We start from the raw sequence: 22,094 nt of genomic DNA, 5'->3' as shown, positions 1-22,094 counted from the left end.
AAGGGAGAGTGAGAGAATTAGAGAGAGAAGGGAGAGTGAGAGAATTAGAGAGAGAAGGGAGAGTGAGACGAGAGAGCGGGAAGTGAGGGAGAGTACAGCAAATAGATGCACAGTCAAAGCAGACAAAGAGATCTGGAAACAGGAAGAGGAATGAACAACAGTGTGGTCATTACAGTATGTGTTGATGACAGAGACAAGAGGATGCAGTATAGAAATAAAAGAAGAATGACAAGTTCTCTAGTAGATAGTCAGACTATCGAAGATGGTTTAAGTTCTCTAGTAAACTCAGCAAAATAAGAAACGACCCTGTCCTTCAAAGATAATTCGTAAAAATCCAAATAACTTCACAAAAGGTTTAAAAACACTGTTTCCACTGCTGGTTCAATGAACCATAAACAATGAATGAACATGCACCTGTGGAACGGTTGTTAATTAAGACACAGCTTAGTGACAGTAGGCAATTAAAGTCAGTTATGAAAACTTAGGACACAAGAGGCCTTTCTACGGACTCTGAAAAACACCAAAAGCAAGATGCCCAGGGTCTCTGCTCATCTGCATGAAAGTGCCTCAGGCATGCTGCAAGGAGGCATGAGGACTGCAGATGTGGCCAGGGCAATACATTGCAATGTCCGTACTGTGAGACGCCTAAGACAGCGCTACAGGGAGACAGGACAGACAGCTGATCGTCCTCGCAGTGGCAGACCATGTGTAACAACACCTGCACAGGATCGGTACATCCGAACATCACACCTGTGGGACAGGTACAGGATGGCAACAACAACTGCCCGAGTTACACCAGCAACGCACAATCCCTCCATCAGTGCTCAGACTGTCCACAATAGGCAGAGAGAGGCTGGACTGAGGGCTTGTAGGCCTGTTGTTAGACAGGTCCTCACCAGACATCACCGGCAACAACATCGCCTATGGGCACAAACCCACCATCGCTGGACCAGACGGGACTGGAAAAAAGTGCTCTTTACAGACGAGTCGCAGTTTTGTCTCACCAGGGGTGATGATCGGATTCGCATTTATCATTGAAGGAATGAGCGTTACACCGAGGCCTGTACTCTGGAGCGGGATGGATTTGGAGGTGGAGGGTCTGTCACGGTCTTTGCTGGGGTGTCACAGCATCATCGGACTGAGCTTGTTGTCATTGCAGGCCTAGCCTAGTGGTTAGAGCGTTGGACTAGTAACCGCTGGACTAGTAACCGGAAGGTTGCAAGTTCAAACCCCCGAGCTGACAAGGTACAAATCTGTCATTCTGCCCCTGAACAAGCAGTTAACCCACTGTTCCTAGGCTGTCATTGAAAATAAGAATTTGTTCTTAACTGACTTGCCTAGATAAAGGTACATTTTTTTTTTTTTTTTTTTAATTGCAGGCAATCTAAATGCTGTGCGTTACAGGGAAGACATCCACCTCCCTCGTGTGAGACCCTTTCTGCAGGATCATCCTGACATGACCCTCCAGCATGACATTGCCACTTGCCTCCTGCAAGACAGGAATGTCAGTGTTCTGCCATGGCCAGCGAAGAGCCCGGATCTCAATCCCATAGCACGTCTGGGACCTGTTGGATCGGAGGGTGAGGGCTAGGGCCGTTCCCCCCCAGAAATGTCAGGGAACTTGCAGGTGCCTTGGTGGAAGAGTGGGGTAACATCTCACAGCAAGAACTGGCAAATCTGGTGCAGTCCATGAGGAGGAGATGCACTGCAGTGATTAATGCAGCTGGTGGCCACACCAGGGACTGACTGTTACTTTTGACCCCCATCCCTTTGTTCCATGTCTGTTAGTCACATGTCCGTGGAACTCGTTCAGTTTATGTCTGTTGTTGAATCGTATTTTCATACAAATATTTACACATTTGCTGAAAATAAACGCAGTTGACAGTGAGAGGACATTTATTTTTTTGCTGAGTTTAGATAGACTATTGCAAGATGGTTTTAGTTCTCTAGTAGATAGTCAGACTATTCAAAGATGGTTTCAGTTCTCTATTGGAGAGACTATAGAATATGGTTTCAGTTCTCTAGCAGATAGACTATGGAAAGAAGGGTTCAGTTCTCTAGTAGATAGACTATTGAAGATGATTTCAGTTCTCTATTGGAGAGACTATAGAATATGGTTTCAGTTCTCCAGTAGAGAGACTATAGAATATGGTTTCAGAACTCTAGTAGAGAGACTATAGAATATGGTTTCAGAACTCTAGTAGAGAGACTATAGAATATGGTTTCAGATCTCTATTGGAGAGACTATAGAATATGGTTTCAGTTCTCTAGTAGATAGTCAGACTATTGAAATGGGTTCAGTTCTCTAGTAGTCAATTGTTTCATTTGATTCAAAGTGCATTGATTGACTCCCGGTAAGAACACTTTGGATAAGTGCAAACTGTAGTAGAATATGCCTACAGTTTTCCAATACCTATTCAATTAACTTTTCTGGTTCAATGTAAGACAGTCCAACAACATTAGATTTATCCAAAGTCGGCTGTACATCAATTTAGAGCGACTTGAGTCAGTAATCTAAAAATCCTATATCATATATACAAGTTCATATCACTGCCTGTCTATAGGGAGAGTAGCATCTGGCTTGAAGAAAATAGAATCACTATTGAGGCGACTGTAATCTATATCTGTCTCCATTTAAACCTGCTAATTGTCAGAATGGTGGCTGCTGCAGCAGCTGCCACTCAACTGTAACACGCAGATGACACAGCTGGGCTGTCTGGGCCGTGGTTGGCTGCTGCTAAGGACACTTCATTACTTAATTAGGCACCTCTGATTAATTATTCTCCATTGAGCTGCAACGAGAGCTCCTAATTGAATGGATTTTTCAATGATTATATTTCTTTTCCAGCTTTGGCATAACAATCCTTCATCTGTATAACAATGGAGATTTGTTTTCCTTTCAATAACCACCATCTGTTGATGACTAGGAGGAAAACTCACTTCAATTCTATCTGAACTATTGTGTTGAAAAGTACTTGGAGCAGAACTTTTTTTTAAAAATGTTTAATTTGTATTTATTTTTAGAAGTCCAATGTAAAATGATTGAGAGACGCACAATTAAAAAGTGGTACAATTAAAAGGACAAACGCTTTGCATACAAAACAAAAAGGCCTTGTGGGTGAAATACCATGGTCACTTCCCTTACTACCTACCTTACCAGTGATGTCATGTACAGACACATGAACAAAGATGGAGGCTGCCTCCATTCCTTCCAAATACACGTGGCGATAACCTACATTTAAAAAAAGCACACACATAAAATATGACAATGAGCCCAGCGACATGGAAACAAACAGAACAATGTTTCATATCTCTGGACTCTCTGTTAGAAGATCAATGAAACAACCATGAAGCACTACGAAAATCAGAGAAGGCCTCAAAAGTTTTCAAATAGCACAACAATCAAAAACTGTTCCCAGTTCACAACATAACACAACAACTACAGTATAAACTAACACACATATACTGAACTGTTCCCAGTACAAAACATAGTACACAAACTGCTAACAGCTATATACACACACTAACACACACAGCCTATACCAGGGTTACCCTACTGACGGCCCGTGGTCGAATTTGGACATTAAAGACACCAGCTAATCAGCTCCAAGTGATTAAACTCTGGGAAAACTGTTCTAAAGTATCCCCATGTGTAATAGAAAGATATATTGCATGTAAGCAAGGTTTGAAATGATTATGTTTTAGTCAAATATTATATCTGTTGTTTGGGCTTCTTGCGGTGAATTTGCAGTCTACAAATGATTTGTAATTATGTTCCAGCCACCTGATCAGCCGCTCAAGAAACAAAACCCGGGCCACGGCTGAATCTAGTAGGATGATCCCTGCCCTATACTAACAGATTGAGTAGGATGATCCCTGCCCTATACTAACAGATAGAGTAGGATGATCCCTGCCCTATACTAACAGATCTAGTAGGATGATCCCTGCCCTATACTAACAGATCGAGTAGGATGATCCCTGCCCTATACTAACCGATCTAGTAGGATGATCCCTGCCCTATACTAACAGATCGAGTAGGATGATCCCTGCCCTATACTAACAGATCGAGTAGGATGATCCCTGCCCTATACTAACCGATCTAGTAGGATGATCCCTGCCCTATACTAACAGATCGAGTAGGATGATCCCTGCCCTATACTAACAGATCGAGTAGGATGATCCCTGCCCTATACTAACAGATCTAGTAGGATGATCCCTGCCCTATACTAACAGATCTAGTAGGATGATCCCTGCCCTATACTAACAGATCTAGTAGGATGATCCCTGCCCTATACTAACAGATCTAGTAGGATGATCCCTGCCCTATACTAACAGATCTAGTAGGATGATCCCTGCCCTATACTAACAGATAGAGTAGGATGATCCCTGCCCTATACTAACAGATAGAGTAGGGTGATCCCTGCCCTATACTAACAGATCGAGTAGGATGATCCATGCCCTATACTAACCGATCTAGTAGGATGATACCTGCCCTATACTAACAGATCTAGTAGGATGATCCCTGCCCTATACTAACAGATCGAGTAGGATGATCCCTGCCCTATACTAACAGATCGAGTAGGATGATCCCTGCCCTATACTAACCGATCTAGTAGGATGATCCCTGCCCTATACTAACAGATCGAGTAGGATGATCCCTGCCCTATACTAACAGATCTAGTAGGATGATCCCTGCCCTATACTAACAGATCGAGTAGGATGATCCCTGCCCTATACTAACAGATCGAGTAGGATGATCCCTGCCCTATACTAACAGATCTAGTAGGATGATCCCTGCCCTATACTAACAGATCTAGTAGGATGATCCCTGCCCTATACTAACAGATCTAGTAGGATGATCCCTGCCCTATACTAACAGATCTAGTAGGATGATCCCTGCCCTATACTAACAGATCTAGTAGGATGATCCCTGCCCTATACTAACAGATCTAGTAGGATGATCCCTGCCCTATACTAACAGATCAGTTGGATGATCCCTGCCCTAACAGAACAGATCGAGTTGGGGGTGATCCCTGCCCTATTGAACCGAGGATGTAGGATGATCCCTGGTATACTAACAGATCGAGTAGGATGATCCCTGCCCTATACTAACAGATCTAGTAGGATGATCCCTGTCATGGTCCCATCACCAGGAAACGATCCCAGCCCCAGCTAACAGATCGAGAAGGATGATCCCTGCCCTATACTAACAGATCAAGGGATGATCCCTGCCCTATACTAACCGAGGGGAGGAGGATGATCCCTGCCCTATACTAACAGATCGAGTAGGATGATCCCTGCCCTATACTAACAGATCAAGTAGGACGATCCCTGCCCTATACTAACCGATCTAGTAGGATGATCCCTGCCCTATACTAACCGATCTAGTAGGATGATCCCTGCCCTATACTAACAGGCCAGTTGAGTGTCCGACAACAGAACAGTTGTGGTTGGGGGTGTGCTGGATTGAAGGAGGATGTAGGTAGACACCTGGTATCATGCTGTTGAAGGCGATGGTGCGCTGGCCAATGAAGTCCTGGCCGATCGGGTCATGGTCCCACACCAGGAAACGTACCAGCGCCAGCTCGGGCATGTGCAGCGTGAACACCAGCGTCTCCTCCCACATGGGGTTAAAACCTGGAGAGGAGAGAGGGAGAACAGGTGAGCGAACGAGAGAAAGAGTAGGAGAGAGAGAATGAGAACGAGAGAGAAAGTAGGAAAGAAAAAGAGTAGGATAGAAAAAGAGCAGGAGAGAGAGAAAGAGCAGGAGAGAGAGAGAAAGTAGGAAAGAAAAAGAGTAGGATAGAAAAAGAGCAGGAGAGAGAGAAAGAGCAGGAGAGAGAGAGAAAGAGCAGGAGAGAGAGAGAAAGAGCAGGAGAAAGAGCAGGAGAGAGAGAGAAAGAGCAGGAGAGAGAGAGAAAGAGCAGGAGAGAGAGAGAAAGAGCAGGAGAGAGAGAGAAAGAGCAGGAGAGAGAGAGAAAGAGCAGGAGAGAGAGAGAAAGAGCAGGAGAAAGAGAGAAAGAGCAGGAGAAAGAGCAGGAGAGAGAGAGAAAGAGCAGGAGAGAGAGAGAAAGTGCAGGAGAACGAGAGAAAGAGCAGGAGAAAGAGAGAAAGAGTAGGAGAGAGAGAGTAGGAGAGAAAGAGAGAGAGAGAGAGGAGAGAAAGAGAGAGAGAGTAGGAGAGAAAGAGAGAGAGAGAGGAGAGAAAGAGAGAGAGAGAGGAGAGAAAGAGAGAGAGAGTAGGAGAGAAAGAGAGAGAGTAGGAGAGAAAGAGAGAGAGTAGGAGAGAAAGAGAGAGAGTAGGAGAGAAAGAGAGAGAGTAGGAGAGAAAGAGAGAGAGTAGGAGAGAAAGAGAGAGAGTAGGAGAGAAAGGGAAAAGGCATAGGGAAGAAAGAAAAATCGTAGGAGAAAAAGAGAAAAGGAGTAGGAGAGAGAGAGAAAGAGAGAGAAAGAGTAGAGTAGGAGAAAGAGAGCGACAGAAAGAGAGCGAGAGAAAGAGAGCAGGAGATAAAGCGAGCAGGAGAGAAAGCGAGAGAAAGAGAGCAGGAGAGAAAGCGAGAGAAAGAGCGAGCAGGAGAGAGAACGAGAGAAAGAGAGAGCAGGAGAGAGAACGAGAGAAAGAGTAGGAGAGAGAGAATGAGAGCGAGAGAGAAAGTAGGAAAGAAAAATAGTAGGAAAGAAAAAGAGCAGGAGAAAGAGAGAAAGAGCAGGAGAAAGAGCAAGAGAGAGAGAAAGAGCAGGAGAAAGAGAGAAAGAGCAGGAGAACGAGAGAAAGAGCAGGAGAACGAGAGAAAGAGCAGGAAAGAGAGAGAGAGAGAGAGGGCAGGAGAGAGAGGAGAGAGAGAGGAGAGAGAGGGCAGGAGAGAGAGAGAGAGAGAGAGGGCAGGAGAGAGAGAGAGAGAGGGCAGGAGAGAGAGAGAGAGGGCAAGAGAGAGAGAGAGAGAGCAAGAGAGAGAGAGAGAGGGCAGGAGAAAGAGAGAGAGTGCAGGAGAAAGAGAGAAAGAGCAGGAGAGAGAGAGAAAGAGCAGGAGAGAGAGAGAAAGAGCAGGAGAGAGAGAGAGAGCAGGGAGAAAGAGAGAAGAGAGAGAGAAGGAGAGAGAGAGAGAGAGAGAGAGAGAGAGAGAGAGAGAGAAAGAGAGAGAGAGAGAGAGAAAGAGAGAGAGAGAGAGAGAGAGAGAGAGAGAGAGAGAGAGATAGAAGAGAGAGAGAGAAAGAGAGAGAGAAAGAAAGAGCAGAGAGGAGAGAAAGAGCAGGAGAAAGAGAGAGAGCAGGAGAGAGAAAGAGCAGGAGAACAGGAGAGGAGAGAGAGAGGGAGAGAGAGAGAAAGAGCAGGAGAGAGAGAGAAAGAGCAGGAGAAAGAGAGAAAGAGCAGGAGAAAGAGAGAAAGAGAAGGAGAGAGAAAGAGCAGGAGAGAGAGAAATAGCAGGAGAGAGAGAGAGAGGGAGAGAGAGAGAAAGAGCAGGAGAAAGAGAGAAAGAGCAGAGAGAAGAGAGAGAAGAGAGCAGGAGAAAGAGAGAAAGAGCAGGAGAGAGAGAGAAAGAGCAGGAGAACGAGAGAAAGAGAGGAGAAAGAGAGAGAGAGGGCAGGAGAGAGAGAGAGAAAGAGCAGGAGAGAGAGAGAAAGAGCAGGAGAACGAGAGAAAGAGCAGGAGAGAGAGAGAAAGAGCAGGAGAGAGAGAGAGAGAGCAGGAGAAAGAGAGAGAGAGCAGGAGAAAGGAGAAAGAGCAGGAGAGAGAGAGAAAGAGAGGAGAGAGAGAGAAAGAGGGAGAAGAGAGAGAAAGAGAGCAGGAGAGAAAGAGAGAAAGAGCAGGAGAGAGAGAGAAAGAGCAGGAGAGAGAGAAAAAGGAGAAGAGAGAGAGAGAGAAAGAGAGGAGAAAGAGAGAAAGAGAGAGGAGAGAGAGAGAGAGAGAGCAGAGAGAGAGAGAGAAAGAGCAGAGAGAGAGAGAGAGAAGAGAGAGAAGAGAGAGAAAAGAGCAGGAGAGAGAGAGAAAGAGCAGGAGAGAGAGAGAAAGAGCAGGAGAGAGAGAGAGAGAGCAGGAGAGAGAGAGAAAGAGCAGGAGAGAGAGAGAAGAGCAGGAGAGAGAGAGAAAGAGCAGGAGAAAGAGAGAGAAGAGCAGGAGAGAGAGAGAAGAGAGCAGGAGAAAGGAGAGAAAGAGCAGGAGAGAGAGAAAGAGCAGGAGAGAGAGAGAGAAAGAGCAGGAGAGAGAGAGGGCAGGAGAGAGAGAGGGCAGGAGAGAGAGAGGGCAGGAGAGAGAGAGAGCAGAGAGAGAGAGAGAGAGAGAGAGAGAGAGAGAGAGAGAAAGAGAGAGAGGAGGAGCAGGAGAGAGAGAGAGAGAGAGAGAGCAGGAGAGAGAGAGAGAGGGGAGGAGAGAAAGAGAGAAAGAGAGCAGGAGAAAATCTTAACAGTAAGAGCTCTCAGCTTCCCTATCAAATCTAAAAATCTCAAATAGAAAACCGAAGAAAAGAACAATAATGACAAATGAGAGGAATGCAAAAAGTAAGAAAGAAATTGAGAAACCTGTCCAACCAAAAACATAGAGACCCGAAAACCTGAGTCTACGCCTTCACTAGGAGAATCACTAAAACAATACAGAAATACACCACGGAAAAAGAAGAAACAGCATGTCAGAAATCAGCTCAATGTAATTGAAGAATCCATAGACTCTAACCACTTCTGGGAAAATTGGAAAACACTAAACAAACAACAACACGAAGAATTATCTATCCAAAATGGAGATGTCTGGGTAAACCACTTCTCCAATCTTTTGAGATAACAAAGAACAAAGAGCAAAAACATATACATGATCAAGAAAGATCTTAGAATCAACTATTAAAGACTAGGAGAACCCACTGGATTCTCCAATTACATTGAATGAGTTACAGGAGAAAATAAAAACCCTCCAACCCAAAAAGGCCTGTGGTGTCGATGGTATCCTCAATGAAATGATCAAATATACAGACAACAAATTCCAACTGGCTATACTAAAACTCTTTAACATCAGAGAGCTCTGGCATCTTCCCCCAATATTTGGAACCAAGGACTGATCACCCCAATCCACAAAAGTGGAGACAAATTTGACCCCAATAACTACCGTGGAATATGTGTCAACAGTAACAGGGAAAATCCTCTGCATTAGATTAACAGCAGACTCGTAGATTTCCTCAGAGAGATGAAAGACAATGTACTGAGCAAATGTCAAATTGGCAGGAGACCAAATTACAGGAGAACAGACCAAGAGCAGGCACACCTTAATTGAGAAAAACAAAGAAAACAAAGGCAAAGTCTTCTCATGCTTTGAGTGTGGGTTGGGGGAAAACAGGAGACATTATAAAATCCATGTACACAAACAACAAGTGTGCGGTTAAAATTGGCAAAAACACACACATTTCTTCACACAGGGTCGGGGGTTAGACAGGGATGCAGCTTAAGCCCCACCCTCAGGAACATATATAGAAAGAACAGGAGAGAGCACTAGAAAGTCTGCAGCACCCGAGCCTCCCCTGCTAGAATCCGAAGTCAAATGTCTGCTGTTTGCTGATGATCTGGTGGGCAGTCACCAACCAAGGAGGGCCACAGCAGCACCTAGATCTTATGCAGGAGATTCTGAGACCTGGGCCCTGACAGTAAAGGGCAGTAAGACCAAAATAATGGTGTTCCAAAAAGGTCGAGTCACCAGGACCACAAATACAAATTCCATCTCGACACTGTTGCCCTAGAGCACACAAAAAAGATACATACCTTGGCCTAAACATCAGCGCCAGAGGTAACTTCCACAAAGGTGTGAACGATCTGAGAGACAAGAGCAAGAAGGGCATTCTATGCCATCAAAAGAAACATAAATTTCAACATACCAATTAGGATTTGGCTAAAAATACTTGAATCAGTCATAGAGCCCATTGAGAGCATGGTTGTGCGAGAGGTCTGGGGTCCGCTCACCAACCAAGACTTCACAAAATGGGACAAACACCAAATTGAGACTCTGCACGCAGAATTCTGCAAAATATCCTCCGTGTACAACGTAAAACACCAAATAATGCATGCAGAGCAGAATTAGAGCCGATACCCACTAATTATCAAAATCCAGAAAAGAGCCATTAAAGACAACCACCTAAAAGGAAGCGATTCACAAACCTTCCATAACAAAGCCATCACAAACAGAGAGATGAACCTGGAGAAGAGTCCCCTATTTAGAGAAAGGTCCTGGGGCTCTGTTCACAAACACAAACACACCCTACAGAGCCCCAGGACAACAGCACAATTAGACCCAACCAAATCATGAGAAAACAAAAAGATAATTACTTAACACATTGGAAAGAATTAACAAAAAACAGAGGAAACTAGAATGCTATTTGGAAACAGAGAGTACACAGCGGCAGAATACCTGACCACTGTGACTGACCCAAAATTAGGTAGGAAAGCTTTGACTATGTACAGACTCAGTGAGCATAGCCTCCTCAATTGAGAAAGGCCGTAGGCAAACATGGCTCCCAAGAGAAGACAGGCTATGTGCACATTTAGCCCACAAAATGAGGTGGAAACTAGCTCACTTCCTAACCTCCCTGCCCAATGTATGACCAGTCCAGAGAGACATATTTCCCCAGATCACACAGATCCACAAAGAATGGACAGAAAACATATCCAGAGAAAAACTCCCATACCTACTGGGTGAAATTCCACAGTGTGCCATCACAGCAGCAAGATTTGTGACCTGTTGCCACGAGAAAAGGGCAACCAGTGAAGAACAAACACCATTGTAAATGGGGAGGATGCTTATTTATTTTATCTTGTGTCCTTTAATTATTTGTACATTGTGTATATATATATTCAAGCCATTATATATATCCTCCCTTCACCTGCCTATATGATGGGACATTTGTAATGTCTTTACTGTTTTGAAACTGTTGTATGTGTAATGGGGACATTAATTTTGTGGTCCTCCTTTATATGCCTCCTTTGATGGGGACATTATTATGTGGTCAATGTTAACACTGCCTCCTGTGATGGGGCCATTAATTGAATTGAATTGAATTGAGAGGGCTCCTAGATGGGGACATTATTAGAGAGGTCCTCCCTTCACCTGCCTCCAGGAGAGGGGACAGGAGAGAGAGGCAGGAGAGAGAGAGAGAGGGGCAAGAGAGAGAGAGAGAGGGGCAGGAGAGAGAGAGAAAGAGCAGGAGAAAGGGGACATTAGAAAGAGAGAAAGAGAGAACCTGAGCAGGAGGGGAAAGAGCAGTGGAAAGAGAGAAAGAGCAGGAGAGATGGGGAGCAGGAGAGAGGAGAAAGAGCAGGAGAGAGGAGAAAGAGCAGGAGAGAGAGAGAGAGGGCAGGAGAGAGAGAAAGAGCAGGAGAGAGAGAGAGCCTCCTGTGAGGGGAGATTAGGGTCCTCCCTTCAGAGCGAGAGAGATGGGGAAAGTATTATGTGGTCCTCCCTTCAAAGAAATAAAGAGTGATGGGGACATTATTAAGAGAGCCTCCCTTCACCTGCCTCCTGTAAGAGAGGGAGATTATTAGAGGTCCTGTGTAAGAGAGCAGGAGAGGGGACATTAGTAAGAGGCGAGTAAGAGAGCGAGTAAGAGAGCAGGAGAGAGAGAGCAAGTAAGAGAGCGGAGTAAGAGAGCAGGAGTGAGAGTTACGAAAAAGAGAGCAGGAGAGAGAGAGGACATTATTAGAGAGAGTTCTCCCTTAAGAGAGAGAGAGAGAAAGATGGGGACATTATTATGAGAGAAAGAAAGGGTAGGAGAAGGAGGGAGAGTAGGAGGGAGAAGGATGGAGAGTAGGAGGGAGTGAGTGGGGAAGAGAGTAGGAGAGAGGGATTTAGGAGAGAGGGAGGTAGGTAGGAGAGAGGGAGAGTGAGGGAGGAAGAGAGAGTATGAGAGCGGGAGAGAGAGTAGGATAAATGGAAAGTAGAGGGAGGGAAAGTAGGAGAGTGGGAAGGAAAGTAGGAGAGTGGGAGAGAGAGGAGTTAGAGAGCCAGTCTCATCACTCATAAATCATTCAGGTATGGTGTGTCTGGAGACCAAGTAGTGCTAGCAGTGCACTATGCCGGTGCTAACCTCCTCAATTATACAAGACACACAAAAATGAAACCCACGACTTAACCCAACCTATAAGACATAGTAGCCGGTGCACATTTAGCCGACATATTATTCAAACATACTCACCATTGTCATCCACCACCCTGGTCTGTTCCTTACAGCAGTCCACTGGTAGACCAATGATCTCCACCTCCACAAAGGGGTCGATAATCTGACAAGGCAGATGGACAGAAAAATTGTAGAGGCTTCACCAAACCAAGTAGTAGCAGTAGTACTAATAGGGACCACAGGCGGCTGGTGGCACCTTAATTGGGGAGGATGGGCTTACAGTAATTGGCTGGAACGGAATGAATGGAATGTGGTCCTCCCTTCACCTGCCTCCTGTGATGGGGACATTATTATGTGGTCCTCCCTTCACCTGCCTCCTATGATGGGGACATTATTATGTGGTCCTCCCTTCACCTGCCTCCTGTGATGGGGATATTATTATGTGGTTCTCCCTTCACCTGTCTCCTATGATGGGGACATTATTATGTGGTCCTCCCTTCACATGCCTCCTGTGGTGGGGACTGTCCCCTTCACCTGATGGGGACTGCCTCCTGTGATGGGGACATTATTATGTGGTCCTCCCTTCACCTGCCTCCTGTGATGGGGACATTATTATGTGGTCCTCCCTTCACCTGCCTCCTGTGATGGGGACATTATTATGTGGTCCTCCCTTCACCTGCCTCCTGTGATGGGGACATTATTATGTGGTCCTCCCTTCACCTGCCTCCTGTGATGGGGACATTATTATGTGGTCCTCCCTTCACCTGTCTCCTGTGATGGGGACATTATTATGTGGTCCTCCCTTCACCTGCCTCCTGTGATGGGGACATTATTATGTGGTCCTCCCTTCACCTGTCTCCTATGATGGGGACATTATTATGTGGTCCTCCCTTCACCTGTCTCCTATGATGGGGACATTCCATGTGAATTTGACCCACAAATTATTGAGGTTTTGGATATTCCTCAAAATAAATCCATAGAAAGGTCATTTTGAGAAATGGGAATTGTATTTATTTTTTACGATAAAGAAATAATGACCTCTCCTCTGTCCCCCAGCATAGAGTCTTTGGGCTTCGGTAGCTGTTGCCCACTGATGATCTTCAGCACCAGTTGTTTCTTCATCTGCCCTGGAAATGGATCCTCTATCATGGGGTTAAAGGCACCTACAGGAGGCATGGAGGGACAAAAATACTTAGTCTTTCCCATGGTAGATACCTGGGTCATATTCAATATGAACAAAACTAAAAGGAAAACAAAACAGAAACAGGGAGGCTGAACTTGTCAAATAAGAAACGCTCATTTTTGTTTTCTGTTGCAAAAACGTTTTGCTACGATGTGCACTACCCTTTAGCTATGAAATCAACGCCGCAACACACCTTCACACATACAGGCCGGCTTCAGGATGAAGCCACAGTTGCCGTTGCTGTTGAACTTGGCTCTGTTCAGCTGGAGAACTCTCCCCTCTGACTGGTAGTTCAACGCCACTGACAACCACACAAATCAAAACATTTCCAATTAGTCAGAAAATAATAATAATAATAACATTTGAACAACACTTTTAAAATCAGAAAATATTTGGGCAAATTAATCGAAATTCTGAAAAAGTTTAAATCTGGACATGGATCCCCCCCCCATTACCCAGGTGGCATCCAGCATTCCAGAAGGGCTGGGGATTGAAGTTGGAAGAGTCCACACGGTAGGAGGAGGGGTAGACGCGCGAGAGCTGCCGCTGGTTGAAGTGGATGAAGGTGTCAGCTTTCTGCTGCATGATCTGGTGGGCCTTGGTCTCGCTCAGAGAAGACACCTGCCAACTGGAGCTGGCGACTGGAAGACACACACACACACACACCTTATTTTGGCTTTGGGGAAAAAAACACATCAACACATGTTATTTAGATCTTTCATTGTAGTGATAAAATGAGACCACTGTCTGGACTTTAAAAACAGATACAGCAGTAGGAAAAGAGAAAAGTGCAGTATATTTGGGGCCAGTGTCAGTATACTGAAGCAGGTTCAGGTAGAGAGATGGGCCAGTGTTAGTATAATGAAGCAGGTTCAGGTAGAGAGACGGGCCAGTGTCAGTATACTGAAGCAGGTTCAGGTAGAGAGACGGGCCAGTGTTAGTATAATGAAGCAGGTTCAGGTAGAGAGACGGGCCAGTGTCAGTATAGTGAAGCAGGTTCAAGTAGAGAGACGGGCCAGTGTCAGTATAGTGAAACAGGTTCAGGTAGAGAGATGGGCCAGTGTCAGTATACTGAAGCAGGTTCAAGTAGAGAGATGGGCCAGTGTCTGTATAGTGAAGCAGGTTCAGGTAGAGAGATGGGCCAGTGTTAGTATAATGAAGCAGGTTCAGGTAGAGAGACGGGGCAGTGTCAGTACAATGAAGCAGGTTCAGGTAGAGAGACGGGGCCAGTGTCAGTACAATGAAGCAGGTTCAGGCAGAGAGATGGGCCAGTATACTGAAGCAGGTTCAGGTAGAGAGATGGGCCAGTGTCAGTACATTGAAGCAGGTTCAGGCAGAGAGACGGGCCAGTGTCAGTATACTGAAGCAGGTTCAGGAAGGGAGACGGGCCAGTGTCAGTACAATGAAGCAGGTTCAGGTAGAGAGACGGGCCAGTGTCAGTATACTGAAGCAGGTTCAGGAAGGGAGACGGGCCAGTGTCAGTACAATGAAGCAGGTTCAGGTAGAGAGACGGGCCAGTGTCAGTATACTGAAGCAGGTTCAGGTAGAGAGACGGGCCAGTGTCAGTATACTGAAGCAGGTTCAGGTAGAGAGACGGGCCAGTGTCAGTATAGTGAAGCAGGTTCCGGTAGAGAGATGGGCCAGTGTCAGTATACTGAAGCAGGTTCAGGTAGAGAGATGGGCCAGTGTCAGTATAGTGAAGCAGGTTCCGGTAGAGAGATAGGCCAGTGTCAGTATACTGAAGCAGGTTCAGGTAGAGAGATGGGCCAGTGTCAGTATACTGAAGCAGGTTCAGGTAGAGAGACGGGCCAGTGTCAGTATACTGAAGCAGGTTCAGGAAGGGAGACGGGCCAGTGTCAGTACAATGAAGCAGGTTCAGGTAGAGAGACGGGCCAGTGTCAGTATACTGAAGCAGGTTCAGGTAGAGAGACGGGCCAGTGTCAGTATACTGAAGCAGGTTCAGGCAGAGAGACGGGCCAGTGTCAGTATAATGAAGCAGGTTCAGGTAGAGAGACGGGCCAGTGTCAGTATACTGAAGCAGGTTCAGGCAGAGAGACGGGCCAGTGTCAGTATACTGAAGCAGGTTCAGGTAGAGAGACGGGGCCAGTGTCAGTATAATGAAGCAGGTTCAGGTAGAGAGACTGGCCAGTGTCAGTATACTGAAGCAGGTTCAGGTAGGGAGAGTTTTGTTCCCCCTGCTCACCTTGTTTCTCTATGTCGGAGACGCCCACTGACTTGGTGTATTTGACCAGGTCTGACAGAGCCCTGGTCAGCTTCATGGTCTTCTTCCTGCAGGAGAACAACCAATGAGCCAGAGGGACAGATCTTTGGTACATCTAAGCTTACAGTAGAGCGTCTCCCAGTACAAGTGTTTTCCATGAGTACTGTAACTGTGGTGCAGGTATAACTTGTGTTAATGGTAACAGTACCTGCTGTGATGCAGAGGGGCCCGGGTGGCGCTGCTGGTGCTCTCCTGGTCTGTGTCGATGTCTTCAAGGCTGTTGGTCTTCTTCAGCTTGACAGCCTTTTTCTGGAAGGGAAAGGTCAAATGAAGTCAAACAAATACAGTCACAACAGCACTATAGACTCAGGGAAGAGCAACATCTGGTAGTGCATCTTATCACAATACAGCATATTACTACTGTATATTCTATCACTATACAGTAAATTATGTTACTAAATCCTACCACGAAACAGTACATGGCATGATATTACCACATCCTATACCGAGACAGCGCACTGCGTTACCACATTCCATCCCAACACAACATAGTATATTACTACATTCTATTCAGTATATAATATTACGACATCGTATCCAGTATATTATCACATCCTATACCGAGACAGCGCACTGCGTTACCACATCCCATCCCAACACAGCACAGTATGTTACTACATTCTATTCAGTATATAATATTACGACATCGTATCCAGTATATTATCACATCCTATACCGAGACAGCGCACTGCGTTACCACATCCCATCCCAACACAGCACAGTATGTTACTACATTCTATTCAGTATACAGTATATAATATTACTACATCCTATTCAGTATACAGTATATAATATTACTACATACTATTCAGTATAAAGTATATAATATTACTACATCCTATTCAGTATAAAGTATATAATATTACTACATTCTATTCAGTATACAGTATATAATATTACTACATCCTATTCAGTATACAGTATATAATATTACTACATCCTATTCAGTATACAGTATATAATATTACCACATCCTATTCAGTATACAGTACATAATATTACTACATCCTATTCAGTATATTACTACATCCTATTCAGTATATTACTACATCCTATCCAGTATATAATATTACTACATCCTATCCAGTATATTATTACTACATCCTATCCCTATACAGTATTAATACATCCTATCCATATACAGTACATTATATTAATACATCCTATATATACCCTATACAGTACATTACATTACTATATCCTATCCCTATACAGTATTAATACATCCTATCCCTATACAGTACATTATATTACTATATCCTATCCAGTACATTATATGACTATATCCTATCCCTATACAGTACATTATATGACTATTACTATATCATTATATTACTATCCCCCTATACAGTACATTATATGACTATATCCTATCCCTATACAGTACATTATATTACTATATCCTATCCAGTATTATATGACTATATCCTATCCCTATACAGTACATTATATTGCTATATCCTATCCAGTATATAATATTACTATATCCTATCCCTATACAGTACATTATATTACTATATCCTATCCCTATACAGTACATTATATTACTATATCCTATCCCTATACAGTACATTATATTACTATATCCTATCCAGTACATTATATTACTATATCCTATCCCTATACAGTACATTATATTACTATATCCTATCCCTATACTGTGACGACCCTCCCACTCTGTCTGCCGTATTCTCTCTTTGTTCTTGTTTCCTTATTAGGATGCCGGTGGGTGGAGTTGGGAGGGTCGTCAGCTACATGGGAAACACCTGGGCCAGGTGTCAAGGATCAAGGATGAGCAATGGAAACAGGATGCACCTGAGCTCAATGTCAAGTGTCATAACAAAGGGTCTGAATACTTAGGTAAATAAGGTATTTCCGTTTTTTTTAACACATTGGCAAAAATGTTGAAAAACCTGTTTTTGCTTTGTCATTATGGGGTTTTGTGTGTAGGTTGATGGGTAAAAAAACAACAAGGATTTCATCAATTCTACAATAAGGCTGTAACAGCTAAATGGGGAAAAGTCAGAGGGTCTAAGTGCTTTTTGAATGCACTGTAAATATTATATATCAACGAATTGGCGAGGGCATTAATATATAAATATATATAATATATAATATAGTCTGCAGCACCTGACCTCACTCTACTGGAAGCTGAAGTCAAATGCTTCCGTCACCAACCAAGGAGGACCTACAGTATCACCTAGATCTTCTGCACAGATTCTTCCAGACCTGGGCCCTGACAGTAAATCTCAGTAAGACCAAAATAATGGTGTTCCAAAACAGGTCCAGTTACCAGGTCTGCAAATACAAAATTGCTTCTAGACACCGTTGCCCTCGAGCACGCAAAACAACTATACATACCTTGGTCTAAACATCAGCGCCACAGGTAACCTCCACAAAACTGTGCTAGAAGGGCATTCTACACCATCAACAGGAACATAAAATTAGACATCCCAATTCGGGTCAGGCTAAAAATACTTCAATAAGTTAGAGAACGCATTGCCCTTAATGGTTGTGAGGTCTGGGGTCCGCTCACCAACCAAGAATTCACAAAATGGGACAAACACCAAAATGAGACTGCATGCAGAATTCTGCAAAAACATTCTCCGTGTACAATGTAAAATACCAAATATATGCATGCAAAGCAGAATTAGGACGATACCAGCTAACTATCAAAATCCAGAAAAGAACCATTAAATACTATAACCCCCTAAAAGTACTGATCCCGAACAAAGCCATCACCTACAGAGAGGCGAACCTGGAGAAGAGTCCCCTAAGCAAGCTGGTCCTGGCGCTCTGTTCACAAACACAAACACACCCCACAGAGCCCCAGGACAGCAGCACAATTAGACCCAAGCAAATCATGAGAAAACAAAAAGATAATTACATGACACATTGGAAAGAATTAACAAAAAAACAGAGCAAACTGGAATGCTATTTGGTCCTAAACAGAGAGTACACAGCGGCAGAATACCCGAGCATAGCCTTGTTATTGAAATAGTCAGACATGGCTCTCAAGAGAAGACAGGCTATGTGCTCACTGCATACAACATGGAGGTGGAAACTGAGCTGCACCTCCTAACCTCCTGCCAAATGTATGACCATATTAGTGACACATATTTCCCTCAGATTACACAGATACACAAATAATTTGAAAACAAACCCGATTTTGATAAACATCCATATCTACTAGGTGAAATACCACAGTGTGCCATCACAGCAGAAAGACGTGTGACCTGCTGCCATAAGAAAAGGGCAACCAGTGAAGAACAAACACCATTGTAAATACAACCCACATGTTTATTTATTTTCCCTTCTGTACTTTAACTGTTTGCACATCATTACAACAATGTATATAGACATTATATGACATTTGAAATGTCTCTATTCCTTTGAAACTTCTGTTAATGTAATGTTCACTGTTCATTTCTGATTGTTTATTTCACTTTAGTTAATTATCCTTTTCACTTGCTTTGACAATGTAAACATGCTTTTCCCATGCCAATAAAGCCCTTTGAAATGAATTGAGAGAGATGAACTGTGAAGGTGGAGAGAGATTAACTGTGAAGGTGGAGAGAGATGAACTGTGAAGGCGGAGAGAAATGAACTGTGAAGGCGGAGAGAGATGAACTGTGAAGGTGGAGAGAGATGAACTGTGAAGGTGGAGAGAGATGAACTGTGAAGGTGGAGAGAGATGAACTGTGAAGGTGGAGAGAGATGAACTGTGAAGGTGGAGAGAGATGAACTGTGAAGGTGGAGAGAGATGAACTGTGAAGGTGGAGAGAGATGAACTGTGAAGGTGGAGAGAGATGAACTGTGAAGGTGGAGAGAGATGAACTGTGAAGGTGGAGAGAGATGAACTGTGAAGGTGGAGAGAGATGAACTGTGAAGGTGGAGAGAGATGGACTGTGAAGGTGAAGAGAAATTAAATGTGAAGGTGGGGAGGAGAGGGGGGGGGGTGATGCCCACCTTGCGTTTAGAGAAGCTGCCCATGAAGGTCCTACCCAGACGCTTGTTAGTGCTGGGGTTGGCTTCGTCCCCTATTTCTGCACCATCATCACCTTTACCCTGGAAGAAAAATACAAACACTTTATATACATAGACTTTACCTTCACAAAATACCACATATATTACTGAGAGTGGTAGAATAAGCCTGGCAGAATATAGATAGAAATATTGTGTGTAGCAGACTACATTTGCAGTGTGTGTGTGTGTGTGTGTGTGTGTGTGTGTGTGTGTGTGTGTGTGTGACTGTGTGTGTGTGTGTGTGTGTGTGTGTGTGGCAGACTACATTTGCAGTGTGTGTGTGTGTGTGTTTGCAGTGTGTGTGTGTGTGAGACTACATTTGCAGTGTGTGTGTGTGTGTGGCAGACTACATTTGCAGTGTGTGTGTGTGTGTGTGTGTGGCAGACTACATTTGCAGTGTGTGTGTGTGTGTGGTGGCAGACTACATTTGCAGTGTGTGTGTGTGTGGCAGACTACATTTGCAGTGTGTGTGTGTGTGTGTGGCAGACTACATTTGCAGTGTGTGTGTGTGTGTGTGGCAGACTACATTTGCAGTGTGTGTGTGTGTGTGTGGCAGACTACATTTGCAGTGTGTGTGTGTGTGACTGTGGGGCAGACGTACATTTGGTTAGAGCGTTGGACTAGTAACCGGAAGGTTGCGAGTTCAAACCCCGACTGACATTTACAAATCTGTCGTTCTGCCCCTGAACAGGCAGTTAACATTTCCCAGGCCGTTGAAAATAAGAATATGTTCTTAACTGACTTGCCTGGTTAAATAAAGAAAATTAAAAAAATTAAAATTTGCAGTGTGTGTGTGTGTGGCAGACTACATTTGCAGTGTGTGTGTGTGTGGCAGACTACATTTGCAATGGGTATGTGTGTGGCAGACTACATTTGCAGTGTGTGTGTGTGTGGCAGACTACATTTGCAGTGTGTGTAATGGAACCAAGGGTAGCCTGGTGGTTAGAGCATTGGACTAGTAACCGGAAGGTTGCAAGTTCAAATCCCTGAGCTGACAAGGTACAAATCTGTCATTCTGCCCCTGAACAGGCAGTTAACCCACTGTTCCCAGGCCGTCATTGAAAATAAGAATTTGTTCTTAACTGACTTGCCTGGTTCATAAAACATTTTTTTTTTGAAAAGTCTCAATAATGCCAAGAACTACAATAAATATTTTGAGTAGTATTTGAACCCAGGTCTGGTCTACAGAGCCGTGGGTGTTACCTTGGAGGGTGACTTGTCGGTGGTCTACAGAGCCGTGGGTGTTACCTTGGAGGGTCTACAGAGCCGTGGGTGTTACCTTGGAGGGTGACTTGTCCGTGGTCTACAGAGCCGTGGGTGTTACCTTGGAGGGTGACTTGTCCGTGGTCTACAGAGCCGTGGGTGTTACCTTGGAGGGTGACTTGTCGGTGGTCTACAGAGCCGTGGGTGTTACCTTGGAGGGTGACTTGTCCGTGGTCTACAGAGCCGTGGGTGTTACCTTGGAGGGTGACTTGTCCGTGGTCTACAGAGCCGTGGGTGTTACCTTGGAGGGTGACTTGTCGGTGGTCTACAGAGCCGTGGGTGTTACCTTGGAGGGTGACTTGTCCGTGGTCTACAGAGCCGTGGGTGTTACCTTGGAGGGTGACTTGTCGGTGGTCTTTCCCGATGGGGGCTGAGCAGCGAGGGTGAAGCTGTCGGGGTCCTCCTGGTCACGGATCTTAGACTCCTTCATCAGGTTGTCCAGCTTCTTCTTAGCCACGTTCTCCACCTGCTTCCTGGTCATGGACGTCTGGAGGGAGGAGCAAACATAAACAGATCTATAACCAGAACGAGCTAGTTGCCTTTTCTGATTGGTTGGTCGTGTAATATGTCAGCAATGACACTCGATACACAATAACGTTGATAGAAAACTGTTGCAGTTCAGGGAAGACAACACTAATATCCTTAAATAGTGCACTATAGGGAATAAGTTGCCATTTGAAATGAGTACTTATTTCATTATATAACATATTTCATCAGTTGAGATAACTTCTTGATGACAATATGGTCATGACTTCCAGACCCTCATAACTGACTGATATAAGACATGACTGATACAGGGCATGATGGGGGGCTGAGCGAGTAACAGAAAGGTTGCTGCTTTGAATCCCTGAGCCGACTGGTGATGTGGCCTTGAGCAAGGCCCTTAACCCGAATTGCTCCTGTAAAGTCGCTCTGGATAAAGTGTCTGATAAATGACTAACATGTAAACTATGCATCATGGATTCACACTGCATTTTGTGTGACATCCTGGAGAATTAGATTACTGTTCATTATGCACTATATAATATGTTTCATATGTAAAGGCTGAAATGACACCATGGGTATGAAAGTTGAACATGCAGCCTAATTAAATGCTTTTAATGGGTTATAAGCATTTGCATGCTTCTACCACTAGGTGGCGAAGTTTACCACAAACCAACTCCCAGTCCTCTCCAAGTGCACATAAGCAACGCCTTGAGATGTACTGTAAGTAAGCAGCATGTTTCAGCCTCTTTTAAGAAGAATGTACATAGCAAGCT

General features: G+C 44.4%; 1 protein-coding gene across 1 annotated transcript in view; it reads right to left on the bottom strand.

Annotated features, from left to right (window-relative positions):
- Positions 1-22,094, bottom strand: part of LOC118378311 (1-phosphatidylinositol 4,5-bisphosphate phosphodiesterase eta-2-like) — a 295,453-nt gene that overhangs the window by 20,144 nt on the left and 253,215 nt on the right. Inside the window, exons 12-21 of the mRNA XM_052484176.1 lie at positions 21,167-21,322; positions 19,516-19,614; positions 15,695-15,795; positions 15,469-15,554; positions 13,721-13,906; positions 13,459-13,566; positions 13,121-13,245; positions 12,161-12,245; positions 5,491-5,637; positions 3,153-3,232 (exon numbers count right to left, since the gene is read on the bottom strand). Coding sequence (XP_052340136.1) covers positions 3,153-3,232; positions 5,491-5,637; positions 12,161-12,245; positions 13,121-13,245; positions 13,459-13,566; positions 13,721-13,906; positions 15,469-15,554; positions 15,695-15,795; positions 19,516-19,614; positions 21,167-21,322 — 1,173 coding nt within the window. The remainder of the gene's footprint in view (positions 1-3,152; positions 3,233-5,490; positions 5,638-12,160; positions 12,246-13,120; positions 13,246-13,458; positions 13,567-13,720; positions 13,907-15,468; positions 15,555-15,694; positions 15,796-19,515; positions 19,615-21,166; positions 21,323-22,094) is intronic.

The sequence above is a fragment of the Oncorhynchus keta genome, chromosome 28 (assembly GCF_023373465.1).
Source record: "Oncorhynchus keta strain PuntledgeMale-10-30-2019 chromosome 28, Oket_V2, whole genome shotgun sequence".
Taxonomy (NCBI): domain Eukaryota; kingdom Metazoa; phylum Chordata; class Actinopteri; order Salmoniformes; family Salmonidae; genus Oncorhynchus; species Oncorhynchus keta.
The sequence above is the reverse complement of the archived record's forward strand: the minus strand, read 5'-3'. Positions and strand labels throughout refer to the sequence as shown.